The following is a 13,999-nucleotide window of genomic DNA, read 5'->3' as shown; positions in this document are numbered from 1 at the left end:
CGAAATTACAGTAAGGAAAAGACAGTGTTCCGTAAAATGCAGTGCGTTAATTCAGGAAATAATTTTATTATAAGTTGTCTATAAGATTACAAAAAAAAATAAAAAATTAATGACTTTTTCATGCACACAAAGAAATTGAATAAGTTCCTTCAGAGTTTCTTACAATTAAACCAGCAATATATTATCTAGCATTTTGTAAAAGTATTTTCTCTGTTTTTTGTTTAATTTTGTCCAAATTAAACATGGACGTATCAGCTCGCTGAAAAAGAGATAAAGATAGGAAGGCGTGTCTGAATACACAAATCTTTGACAACATCATGTAACATGTTCATATGTTATGATACTAATAAATGAAGAAGTCTTGGTTCTCTATCTCTAGCTAGCCATAGTCCATAGACCAAAATCGGACTTAGATTCTCTACAGTTTCAAATAAAACTGCATGGTATGCAATTCTATATCTAGCCCTTGAAATTAATAAATCCAATTTTAAATATCAATTTATCATATAATAAAATAAATTTAACGGATGAGATCTCTACAGAACTCTTTAAAGGATCGTAATCCAAATAAAATCTTCCTCTTCTAACAGGCCTCAGCAGTACCCACTGGGAATTTGATATCTGTAGCACCTTTGATTGACTGATTGGCTTGCACATCAAATAATAAATTAAAACTACAATATATATATATATATATATATATATATATATATATATATATTTTGCACTTTATTACATAATTCATAATATATTTAAGTGGGAAGAAACAAAATAGAATAATGATATTTTTTAATTTAATTAGAGAAAAAAAAATGGAGAAAAGTTTGTTTCTGAAATAAAAATTCATTTTTTCAGTTTTATTTTCTCATTAATTTCAATTTCAATCTTTTTTTCTCATCTCTTTTTTTCCTTGCACCATACTAAACAATCCTTTAAACATGAATCAATTCAGATTTATTTATTCTATTCCAAAAGCACAAGTCCAATATTTATTTCTAAATGGTACCAATAATATGGGTGCAATATGTTATAAAATGATGTTATTCTAACAAAAAAAAAATTGTTTCATATATAAAATGATATCGTTTTTTTAATATAAAATTTGATTTCATGCTAGATATGTTTTTAACTTTTTTTACAAGATTGATTGCATATCTCACTTAACTTCAAATTAAAGAGTTAAAAGAAATTTATGTCGTGGATTGTTATTTATTTTATTATTTAAATAAATTATAATTTATATTGTTTTAATGTTTTAAAATTCTAGAGATTTAGAAAGTTTTAAGAGTTTACTTGTTTAAAATTGTTTTATGTTGAGATCAAAGTTTACAATGTTTAAGGATAGATATATAAGATTTTCTAAAAGTTTAAATTTCATAAGTTCATTTCGCATACTTTCTAGAGATAAACTTTAGAGAGATAGACTCTCGAGTCGAAGGAGACCCTTCTTCTTTTTGACTTTTTAAAAGTGCTTTAATCCTTTTCTAGAATAGCGATTGCAATAGTTGAGTTGAGGTTCAACAATTGAGGTTCAACAATTAAGAATGGAGGTTGAGGTTGTCATACGACGAGAGCTTAGAAAGTCTCATTCTTCACGTTCTTCCTTATTTTTGGAAGATTTGAAGTAAGAGAAATTTATAGATTAATCTTTGTTGTGTTATATGTGTTGACTACTATGTTGATTTGACCATTGATGGCCTTGGTGTTGAATTGAGAAGTGGAAAACCTTTCTGTTTTTAAGTTTTTGGTTGTTTTGAATATCTTGAAGAAGAGTGGATGATGTTGGATCTTCCTATTGATGCATGTTGTTTATTTTCATGAATGTGAGTTGTTTATGATGTATATATTTTTATTTGAAGGTTACATGTGAAGTTGGCATGGATTAATGATTGAGATTTTTTAGATAAGTTGATGAATATGTTCTTAAAATATGTTGTATCTATTGCATATATATATGCTCACTTGGATAGCCTATTTGGTATGATCATTTCAGAGGTGGACTTTGACTTAACTAGTTTGGAGTGTTCATTTGGCCACTTTAAGAAAAATTCACTTGCTTAGAATGAGTTACTTAAGCAAGCTAATAACATCTCCCAAGTGTAGTCTTTGTCTAATAAGCTCGCTCAAAGTGAGTTGTTGAGTTCTTGGAACGAATTTAGCTCACTGATTAGAGTGCACCCAATAGAGCTTGGAGCAATGGTTTCTTTGAGACTCATAGCTCCTAAGTTAATTTCTTTCGATGTTGTGTTGATAAGATGTATAATGCATGTTGTTGAATGTTAAATTGTCAAAATGTTGCATAATAACTTAATGATTATTGTTTTTTTTTGCCTTAATTTAATAATAAACTTTTGACAATATTTCACTTTTTTCATCAAGTATGCAACAAACAGGGAAAATACAAAAAGAATGAAATCAATGTAATTAAGAGATCAAACAAAGCAATTTAATTTGAAGGTTGAAGACATCCACGACCGTGTTTAATTTATGTATGGTCATGCTTCAAATGAAACATATATACCATTATGCACGACCATGCTATGAAGCACAACCGTGCTTACCAATATGCATGGTCGTGCTTCCTTCAAAATGTCAAGCACGTCCTTCAGAGTGCTAAGCATGTCCATAATACATAGGGATCATACAATTTTTATCTAGTTTTCTCATATTCTTAGTTATAGATTTTCTTATAATTTCTTCTCTTATTTATTCATTATTGAGAGTCTATAGAAGGCTAAATGTTAAACCTTCAGAGAAGGATTACTGCTATCATAGTTAATTTTTTTTCCTCGTTTAATGGGTTCTAACAACATGTGTGGCTAGTTTTCTCATTCTAAGATTGTGATGTAATTGTTCATTGAGAATCCTAATAATGAATTCATGAATTTCTTCTTGTTAATTGTCATATTATTTTAATATTTTCAATTCTTATTTCAATTAATTAAAAGTTTCATGATCAAACTCTTTTAATTAACAGAACCTTAAAATATTTGAAATATTGAAAAATGGTATGATCAATTTGTTTTCTTAATTACTAATTGAATTAATTATTTAATTCAATTTTGTACGCATATTCTTTGTTTTATAGAATAAAACTCTTATGATTAATTTGAGTTTTTCTTAAGACAAAGACTATTAGTAATTTCATAAGTAAAATAGGTGACATTACTTATTAATTTATGAAATTTATCTTTGGGAAGATCAGGAATAATAAATCACAACTCTAGGATTTTTATCTCTGAATTTAAATAACAATTTCTAATCATGTTCTCAATTTATAAGTTAATACTCTCTCAATCAAATTTCTATTTCTTCAAACTATTACAAATCAAGAGTAAGTTGGTAATTGTTTGAACCTAATCCTTTGGGTTTGATATTTGGACTTTGTCCATTATTATCACTCAGATAAGGTATGTTTGCCTTTAAACGCATTTTAGATGTAACAAGTTTCTAGCACTATTATCGGGAACTAAGTTCCAAGTAATATCAATTGAAAAGGGTTTTAAGTTGTTTTTAATTTTTAATTTTAATTTTACTTTTGGTTTTTATTGTTATCTAATCTTGTTTCCTTGCATTGTATGCCAACCTATCAAAAAGACCTGTTTTGCATTACGACTTTGAAATTGAAAAACCAGCTAGCAAGTTAAGGAAGGAGACACGAAACACAACCATACTGGCAGAAGGGGGAGGAGAAGAATATGAGGAAGGAGTAGTCATGGCAGATGAACGTCCCTTAGAGGAATGGTTCCTTCGAAGCATTGAGATAACTGATAGCATTCGTCGACCAATAATGACTACTAATACTTTTGAGCTCAAGCCAACCCTTATATCTATGATCCAAATTAGTGGCTAGTTTTGAGGACAAACCTATTGAAGATCCGTTGAGACACCTCAAGAAATTCTTGAGGATCATTGATATAGTCAAATACAATAACATTCATGTAGATGTTATTAGGCTTAGCTTATTCCTTTTTTTCCTGAAGAATAAGGCATTGGAATGATATTAAACTTTTATCATTTTTAAAACTTGTGTCAACAAATACAATTTTTTTTATATAAAAGACAACATAAAAAAAATACACTTTTTACGTACCAATCATAAGGTTTTTATAAATAAACTGTGTTTCGTTCAACAAGTAATGGATAATACGACAATTTTAGAAGACGTATTTTGTTATAATAATAAATAGTATAAGACATTTTTTAAAAAATTAATACATATATTTAAAGATTTGTTAAAATCTTACTCTACCAACTATATGTACTAGTGAGAATTAAAATGTTTTCATATTGTGATTAATGTTAAAAAAAAAAAATTAACACATCTTTTATGCTCTTTTTATATTTTATTATTAATAACATCCCATGTTAATTTTCTTTTTATGATAACTCAATATTTATTACTAAAAACTTTATTTACATTATATATATATATATATATATGTCAATATATTACTTTAAAAAAATATCTTAAATCTCATTCAAAATTAATATTAAAATTATGTATAGTTATATGTAAAATATATTTATACTTATATGTATAATATTTATAACACTTTTATATGTTACTGTCCGAAAACAATTCAAATTTTTAATTTCAATTTCAAATCTCTAAGATATTATTTAGATATAGAAATATATTATTTATCTTTATGATATTGTTTAGAATTAAAAATATTATATTTAATTTAAAATTTGTTTTCCTTTTAAGATTAGAATGTTAAATTAATAAATAGAAGTTTTTGATATAAAAAGAATTATTCGATTTATAGAAGAAGTCGTCATCTTAAATGAGAGAAAGAGTCATACGAAAGAGAAAAGTTTCTAAGTTTCCTATAAAACTTGTAAAAGAAAAAATTTCAAGTTAAACTCATAGACTTGTAAGAAAAAGATTTCCTTCACATACAAAACTTAAAAGAAAAGATTTTTAAGAACATATATATAATAGATTTTAAGATAATAAATATTCTCGTGAACATATACATAAAAGGTTGAATTACGATATTTTATGGTATTTTTGTGTGTATTATCATATTGTGCATAAAAGAGATATATTTTTTTCTTCAACCGGATGTAATATTTCTTGTAAAAGAAAGTGTTTTCTAACGGATGTCCTTGCTACCTTAGTTACTGCAAACCCAGTTTGTATTTTAACGCTTCAAATCCAGCTTAGCTTTGAATAAAACCTTTGTTAAACATCAGCATTCAGCAACTTAATCAGATGGTCACGCAATAGAACCCCAAGTGGTTCAGTGATAGGGGTTGATCTACCCTTAAGCAAGGTCAGGGATTTGAATCCTGTCTTGTGTATGCAGCCGCGTTAAATCTTGGGGCCAACTATCCCACCCTTTAAAGTGCCTCCAACTTAGCAAGGAGATTAGTTACTGCTATCGGCCCTGAATACTCCAGGGACGAGCAAAAAAATAATGGTCACGCAATAAACCCACTTGATTTCTACTTTTTTTTGAAAAATTCTTTGACACTATATTAGATACCTTGAAAAAGAGAGAAATTGAGAAATATATAAGAAGTATCATTTAAATATTTGTGATAAATTTTAACTGTCCAAATATCATCGCTCTTTTTACTCTTCATGTAAGCAATTTTTTATCCTAAAAAGTTTGGTTTTGCTATGAAAAACAAGATCCTTCGAAATTGCAATTGCAGCTTTGATTGTCAACATATATAAATCTATGTTGGCTCATTAATTTTGTTTCAAGTTTTTTTTTTATCCAAACTGCTTGTTATACGGTGGCATTTGCTGCTACAAATTTTGCTTCAGCAGTACTTTGAGTTATAATTTCTTAATTTTTGAAGACCAAGAGAATGAATAATCCAATCATGCACCTTGAACCCTAATGGGATTGGCAAATATATATACCAAGGATGAATGGAGTTTATTATTGAGATCACTACTAATCGCTCTGGCAAAGGAGAAATATAGCCATTTTTTAAAGTCTAACTAAAAATTATTTGCTTATTACCCTCGACCCTCGAGTGAGAGTGTGCATGAACGTTGTTTCACATTGGATAACACCTCTGGTGGCATTCTTCATGCTCTGAAATTTGTGTGGAGTAAAGGCTTTTACAGGATCATTATTAAACTCCAAGTGTGACATCACCTTTCTGAACTCGGGTTATCCTTCAACACTTTCAGTCTATCCTGTGTGAGAATTTTCAGCTCTGATTGGGAGATTATTAGATGCTACCATATTTGGAGAGAAGCTAATTGTGTATCTAATGCTATGACTAACTTGGGTCACAAGCTCAACTTGAGTCTTCACAAATTTTCTGCTGTTCCTATTTGTGCCTCTATTGCTTATATAATTGATAGCTCTAGATCTTTATTCTATAAATGAATTCCTTTTAGACTTTGGCCTTTGTTACACCAGAAAAAGAAAAAAATTTAAGATCTTGAATGACTAGATTTGGATTATCAGAACCAATCTTCAATTCATTTTGCTTTGAACGCCTAATAGAGATGAAAAAGTAAAAGAATAAAGATTTGTTGACACACTCAATGCAAATCTACACTTGAGAGTGAGAAATATAAGAGAGAGCATTGATAATGTGATAGGTAATAGGATATATAAGAAAAATAAAAAGAAATGTCAAAATAATTGTTTAAATGAATACTTATATATAGTGTTTATATGTCATTAATTCTTCATGAAAGGAAAATCCTAGAGAGATATGTTCAGATATGAACCTGATTTTCGGTCTTATTTTTTTAAATAATAAAATCTCAACTTCTAGAAATATGTTAAGGTCAAATTCTAGGAATATATTTTGGAAGAATCTTATTATAATTAGAAGATAATTTTAGAGTAACATATAAAATTCTTTAGAATATGTGAATAGATTTACATCTATGAAAAACATTTTAAATAGACATGTATTTATTAGATTAAAATTGCATCAACAAAATCCTAATCATTAGTTTAGGGAAAATCATCTATATAAGTAGGAGTGGTGTACTAAAGTTTATATCGAGCCATAATTAATGATGATCAATTATATATATAACTTTTTCTTCCCCAAACTTATAATTTTTATTATTATCAAACATTTCCTTCACTATTAAAATTTTGTTCCAACAAAATAGTTACGAATTAATCCCTGATATTGTATCTACACTCAATCAATAATGTTGATTTTTGACATTTGTTTTGTACAGTTCATTTTATTTTTCCTTTGAGAAAATTTGAAAGAAAAAGGAGAAGATAGACATAAATAAATAAATATAATGAGAGCAAGAGACTATTTTATTCCCCCGAAAAGGGTTAGTCGCATTATTAATCACTAAAATATGTAAAATATTATTTTTGTTGAAGAACGGTGCCCAGATACCTATGTTACTAAAAATTTAAAAGAGAGATAATTAATGTAATTAAAAGAATATCAATAAAGTATATATACTATACAAGTGTCAACATGTCATTACTCTTTTTAATGTTTAAAAACAAGTCAATCAATTTAGTCCTTTATTTTGTTTACCAATTTAGTCTTCTTTTTTTAAAGTGTCCTTATTATGACTCCCCTCAAATCTTTTGTTTAGTTTTACAATGATAAGGATCTTCGGATCTGTAGCAAGTATCAACGCTTATTTGTCAAGTATAGTAGCAAAATTCATAAGGTACATCCACGCCTCACTCATGAGCTCAAAAGCTCTGTGAGAAAACTGTCAATAATGTCAGCTAGTTAGTCATAAGGTATGGCTCATATAAAGTTCAAAAGGGTGTGATTGGGCCAATATTCTCCAACTTTGCTACCACTCTCCTTGTGACCAATAGGTCTGTCAATGTGAGTCCAAATACGTTGTCAAACCAAATATTTGACCCAACAAAAGAGGATTTAAATCCATAACAAAGTATTTCTCCTTCAAACCACAGTGAACTTGAGACCACTCATAAATCACAAATCTTATCAGTCTATCATGTAAATATGTAATTACATCTATTAGTAAATATTTCTAGAATGAAGGAGGAAAAGGAAAGACGTTTGCCCCGAAGAATATTTGGACCATGTAAAAACAGGTATACAAAAAAATGGAACTATGACTGATGTATAAGGATTTCTAAACTACCCTCAGTATCATCATGAATTAAAAAATTAGTTCCCAATAATTTTGACTATGGGGGAAGGTGATCGGTTTGCCACCAACAAATACATTTAACACAAGTTATGTATTATGTTGCGCATGGCAAACAACGATCACAATCTAAATATAAGTGTGCTGAATATTCTTTACGAGCTTGATCCAAGAAAGTCGGTGTTATACTCATCTGGAAGTAGATTTAGATCAGGCAACAAGAATGGTTTCTGGCCTTTAATCTCTTCTTGGCTCGAGGGAGCACTTGCACTTGCACCAGCATCTGCACTTGAGCCTGCACCTGCATCTGCACTTGCACTTGCACTTGCACCTTCAGCTGCATCTGCACTTGTACTTGTACTTGCTGCACAAATAAGTGATTCATTCTCAGGAATCCTGTCTTGGACTGTTTGCGCTGAAGCTAAGTTAGAAGGATCACAGTGAGCCTCCACAGGCTGAGGTGGGTCGAGGACAGCTTGTTCTGAATTAGAAGTCTCTCGTGCCATCAATCGAATCTGTTATGAGAGGTCAACGGCATAATTAGATTCTAATACATCACATAGTTGTGTTTATATCAGTTCCATTTAGTAAAGAAAGGTTTCGAATTAGACAATGCAAAAGACTAGGATGATACTACTTAATTTTAGTTGTGTCAAATGCGAAAATAACAGGTCTTATAAGAAGGGTAAAAGAACAAGTTACCTTCAGTTTCTTTATACTTTTGCTCGAGTCTCTTTCTCTCTCAAATGAAAGATTCATTGCTGCCAGTTCCTGTTTAAAAATTTTGAAAACAAAGACAAAACAATAAGATGTCTATATACATAGGGAGAGATGTAAAGTAAAAATTAATACAAGTCGTACATCTTTCAAATTATTCCTTTCGATTTGCTTCATTTTCTCATCCCGTTGTAACTCGGTTAGATGCTGCAAACAGGATTCAAGTTAAAATAGTTAAGACATTTAGTACATATTGGAGATACAACACAACCTCATAAACTTGCATACACAAAGAAGGAGAAAATATTTCATCTTTTAGCCATAAATATGATGAAATAATTTTCATTATTTACTGCACTTCTAAGAGACAACTGAAACAAAGGTTTGTGTTGTACAAAATCCATTAACTAATTATGATACTTACCCTTTTCTTTGTCTTTTTAGCGACAACAATTTCACTTTGATCCGCAGCCTGCAGGACACCAAATATAGAAGAGCTTAGACATTCATCAAAGAACATGAATATTTGATAATCTCATCTTTCGGTGACAACAAAGTTGACACATCTCATTGTTAGATAATTAAGGAACAATATTCTATGACAAATGAAAATGAGTGACAAAAAAATGCTATACAAATACCAAAAAATTGTTTGCTTATAAGTATATTGCGGTTCAACTTATTTAATGAATAAATATTTAACTATGTATTAAGAATTAACTGAATATTAGATCTTCACCTCCTTTAACTAATTAACTAATCGAACTATATGATATTTACATAAAAAGAGCAAGTAAAGAGGTGATGCGATTATTTAGTTTACAATTGGTTACATTCACTGTTTTTCTCTTCTTACTTGCGAATAAGATTAGATTTTGTGCCATATTTCATAAAGTTTAATTAAAGAAGTGTTTGCTCAGCACAGTACTCAATGAATGTATTGAGTCTACTCAGCTCTGTTCTGTACTATCACGTAAATCCTTCCAATCTTGTATAAGTCACAAGATGTCGTCATATATAAAATAAATGCATAAAATAAATGCTTCGCTCATTCTACCAACTAAGTTCTAGTGATAATTAAAATATTTTCATATTATGATTAATGTTAAAAAAAATTACGTGTCTTTTTATGCTTTTTTTATATTTTATTATTAGATAACATTTTATGCTAATTTTCTTAAATATTATTATAGCCTTTTTGCTCTCTAGAAAAGTAAAGATACTTCATTCTTTTCTTTTGGTATCATCATCTTCCTATCAATTATTTTTTTCATACTCATAAAAAAAATCTTTGTATCAATTGAACACAAAATATATCAAAGAATCTCATTTTTGGACCCCCACTATTATCTGACGTAAAAGACCATATTATCCTTTAGAATAACAAGGTCACCTTAAAATCATGCCCACAATTACGTGGACTTCAATTATGTCAGTGTGCACCGTATTAATCCAAGAATATTTAATATATTATTGAGAATAACATTCATTACACCCAAAATATTAAAATTAATTAATATTAACATTTAATTAATAAAAAAATATTAACCGAGTATATTTATTTTTTTATCTACATTAAGTGTTGGTAGACCGTTATTGGAAAATAACAATTACAATAAATTAAATAATTAGCTTCTATTAATTATTCATTTAATTCAAACCAACACATCAGACTCTTTAGTAATTTGATATAGATAGATTTATTTTCAAATCTGCTGTTGTTTCTGGAAAATTATGAGTAAATGGAATAAAAAAATAATAAAAAAGAATGTCCCCCACTCACTAAGAGGTATTGTGAGGAAGATCACAGTAGATTATGTTCTACATGAACCTTACATCACAAACACCCACAACACCATAAAATAATAAATATATATATATATATAATTAAAAAAAGAAGAAAAAAAAATCTGCCATGTACGAATGATATTACAAAATTACCCATGGCCCTCGATCACAGTTTTTTTCATTGTGTTAAATGCAAAAACATTTAAGACAAATGCATCAAACAAATAAGTATATTAATTTAAACTGTTTTTATAGTGTTCCTTTTCCTTTCTTAAAGATAAATGATATATATTCAAACATAAAATAAGGAAAAAAATTTCAAAGAAATAAAATAGTAAAATAATAAAAGAATTTTAATACTATAACAATAACAATAACATTTTCAGATCAGTTAATAACCTAAAATACTAAATAGTTTATAAAACCCAAAAATAAAAAAAAATAAAAAAAAGAAGATATTTCACAGTAATTTCAGCCAGCCACAGAAGCAGCGAAGAAAAAACGCAAAATCCAATGGCAGCAGAATCCATCTGCTTAGAAGATCGGAAATCCAATCTCTCCAGTGGGGAAAAATTGTAAATATAAAAAAAAATTCATTACGTGTTTTATTTTTTTTCCGATCCAAGAAATTAAATCCTTTGAAACTGTATTTTGATAAATTTCGTGGTGTGAGTGTGTGTGACACGCTATAACGCAATACACAGACACGCACGTGCACATGCATGTGCACGCCGATAACAGTAGAAATAACCGAACAGAAGAAAGAGAAACAAAAGAAAAAGAAAGGAAAAGGAGCGAACCTTAGATTGTGAGGCATTGAGTGGCGGCGGTGCGGTGGCGCGAGTGGAGCCCTCGTAGCCGTCGACAGAGGTGGCGGAGGTCCAAGTGAGCGGCGTGGTGGGGCTGGCGCGGGAAGGTCGGCCCACGCCGACCAGTATCCTCTGGGTGCGGCGCTGATGGCCGCCCCAGCGGCGGAGAACGGAGGGCCTCTGGTATCGGAAGCGGAGGAGCTCCTCAGCGACAATGGTGTCGTCGGCCATGGCCTTGGTAACCCAGTTATCTCGGGACATAGACATGACTGAGTGAAGGAAGTGCGGAGAAAAAATGTTGTTATGGCACACTGTGACTGAACTGAGAATGTGGAATTGAAAAGTGTGGAATAAGGGTTTATATAGTGCGATGAATGAATGCCTTCTATTGTTGACAATTGACAAACCTATGGAGGTCATCCCTACGGGTCCCACCTTTCTCTCACGTGCTTTTCCTAACTCTATTCCTCACTTCTAAACAATAATTATGTATTACCAGCGTAATAAACATTATCTATATCTATCTTGATATATCAAATTCATTTTTTTAATTATTGTGTATACAATTATTTTTTGGATTGTTTTATCTTTGTAAGTTATCTCAAATAGTTTTTTTAATTATTTTTTTATCATTTTTTAAAATATATAGAAATAAAAATTGTCTCTTTTATGATAATATGTCTGAAAGAGTATTTTCAATTTTTTTAAATAATTATAATAATAAAATAATTTTTTTAAAAATAGTAGAGAATTCGATTATAGTTTTTGAAATAAGTTTAGAGAAAAAAATGTGTCAAATGAATTAATTATCTTTATTAATAGTATATATATTTTATTATATTATTGAAAAATCTTATATTTTTCATTTTAAAATAATTGTTACAAAATAAAAAAAAATTATCACAAAATATTTATTATTTTTATTTAATTTTAAAGTAATTGTTGCAAAAGAAAAAAAAACCTAAAATATTTATCATCTCAATTCTTTAAAGTAGTATTAACTATGATTTTCTTTTTATATTTTTAATATTGAGGTTCTCTCATTTATTTATTATTTATTTTCTGTCTGTGTAAACATCTAAAATTGACAATTATTTTCAGATAAATAAAATGATCCTTTGTTTTCTGTTAAAATTAAAATTTTATTTTAATAATAAACATTAATAAAAATAAAATACTTTATTATACAAGTTATCCAAATTAAAAAAAAAATGTCAATGCCATCTATGGTACTATATATAAATTTACTTATATTTTCGTCCATAAAATATTTTGGATAAATTTACTTTTATAATTGTTTTTAAATCATTTTCTCACAATATTAATTTCTCTTACTATTTTTTTTATATAATTTTCATTTTTTCTTATTTCATAAAAATATCTAATTAATAATTATTTTATTATTTTTTAAAATAATAAAGACGCATGATATCTCTTTTACTAATTAATAATAAAATAAATAAATTTATTTAATGTATATATTCTTTCTTATTCATTTTAATTATTTTTAATAACTGTATATATACTCAAATAGCCACACATAACTAAAATATATATATATATATACTTATTAACATAAATTACTACAATAAAATATTTTTTTAATAGAGACGTCGAATATTTTTTTTTAAAATAATAATAATAATATAGACATGAAAATAATTATTTTAAAATCTTTCTTTTTTATTATATTATTAATAAAAAATAATGAAGTAAACACATGTCCATGTCCAACCTACTTCTCTTATCAATATAGATAGTCTCACACTTTGTTATATAGTACTATACCATATTAGATTTCAAATATTGTTATTTGTTTTAAAGAAATTTTTTTAAAAAGTCAATAATTAAGTATTTAGTTTTGAAAATGGAAAAATATTTAAGTATACATTTAATATTGTGTATAACTAGTGTTACTTTTCTGTGCATATTTCAAGAATGATATCCAAGATAAAAAAGAAACCGTTTTTGCTATCATGATAAAATTAATAAAAATCAGATTAATTGTGTGGTAAAGTCTTTGGATAATTATTTTATTTCAAGCATTGACTCTTTCATCTTTGTGAGTTTCATTAATTTACGCTTTTGAGTTGGATTGAATGTAAGAGGAGCAGTAATTAATATAGAATTTTAGTTTTTTCTTTTTAATTTTATATTTATAGAGTTTTGCATGTATAATCATAAATTTTAAATTTAAACATATTTTTAATAATTATAAATATTATTTTGACTTATTTTAATTTTTTTAAAATTATTAATTTTAGATCTTAATAATTCTTTAGTGTTTATTTTTAATCCTTATCACTATCTCTAGTTAGTTTAATGTTTAAAATGGTTGACAAAATATAACATATTGATTAAGATAATTAAATAAAAAATATTTTAAATTATAATATTTAAATTATTTTTACACGCATAATTTAACTAATATATTTATTATTTATATAAATAAGTGATGCATTGTATTTAGTTAGGAATGAGAATTAGTCAAAATTAAGTTAGGTTTTGAATATGTAAATTAAGTTTATTTAAAAAAATTAAAATCTAGTCTAATTTATTATATTATATTTTTAGTTATATGTATGGTCTCACG

General features: G+C 27.8%; 1 protein-coding gene across 1 annotated transcript; it reads right to left on the bottom strand.

The window, feature by feature from the left end:
* Positions 1-7,230: 7,230 nt before the first annotated feature.
* Positions 7,231-12,646, bottom strand: LOC109818135 (uncharacterized). The gene is made up of 5 exons (XM_020383540.3): positions 11,398-12,646; positions 9,234-9,281; positions 8,954-9,016; positions 8,795-8,863; positions 7,231-8,607 (listed from the first exon to the last, which is right to left on the bottom strand). The coding sequence occupies exons 1-5, from the start codon at positions 11,824-11,826 to the stop codon at positions 8,248-8,250; spliced, it is 969 nt and encodes a 322-aa protein (XP_020239129.2). The 5' UTR covers positions 11,827-12,646; the 3' UTR covers positions 7,231-8,247.
* Between the last annotated feature and the right edge of the window lie 1,353 nt (positions 12,647-13,999).

This window comes from Cajanus cajan, chromosome 5 (genome assembly GCF_000230855.2).
Source record: "Cajanus cajan strain Asha chromosome 5, NIPB_CcT2T_4, whole genome shotgun sequence".
Lineage (NCBI taxonomy): Eukaryota > Viridiplantae > Streptophyta > Magnoliopsida > Fabales > Fabaceae > Cajanus > Cajanus cajan.
Note: the sequence above shows the minus strand (reverse complement) of the source record. Positions and strands in the feature narration are given on the sequence as shown.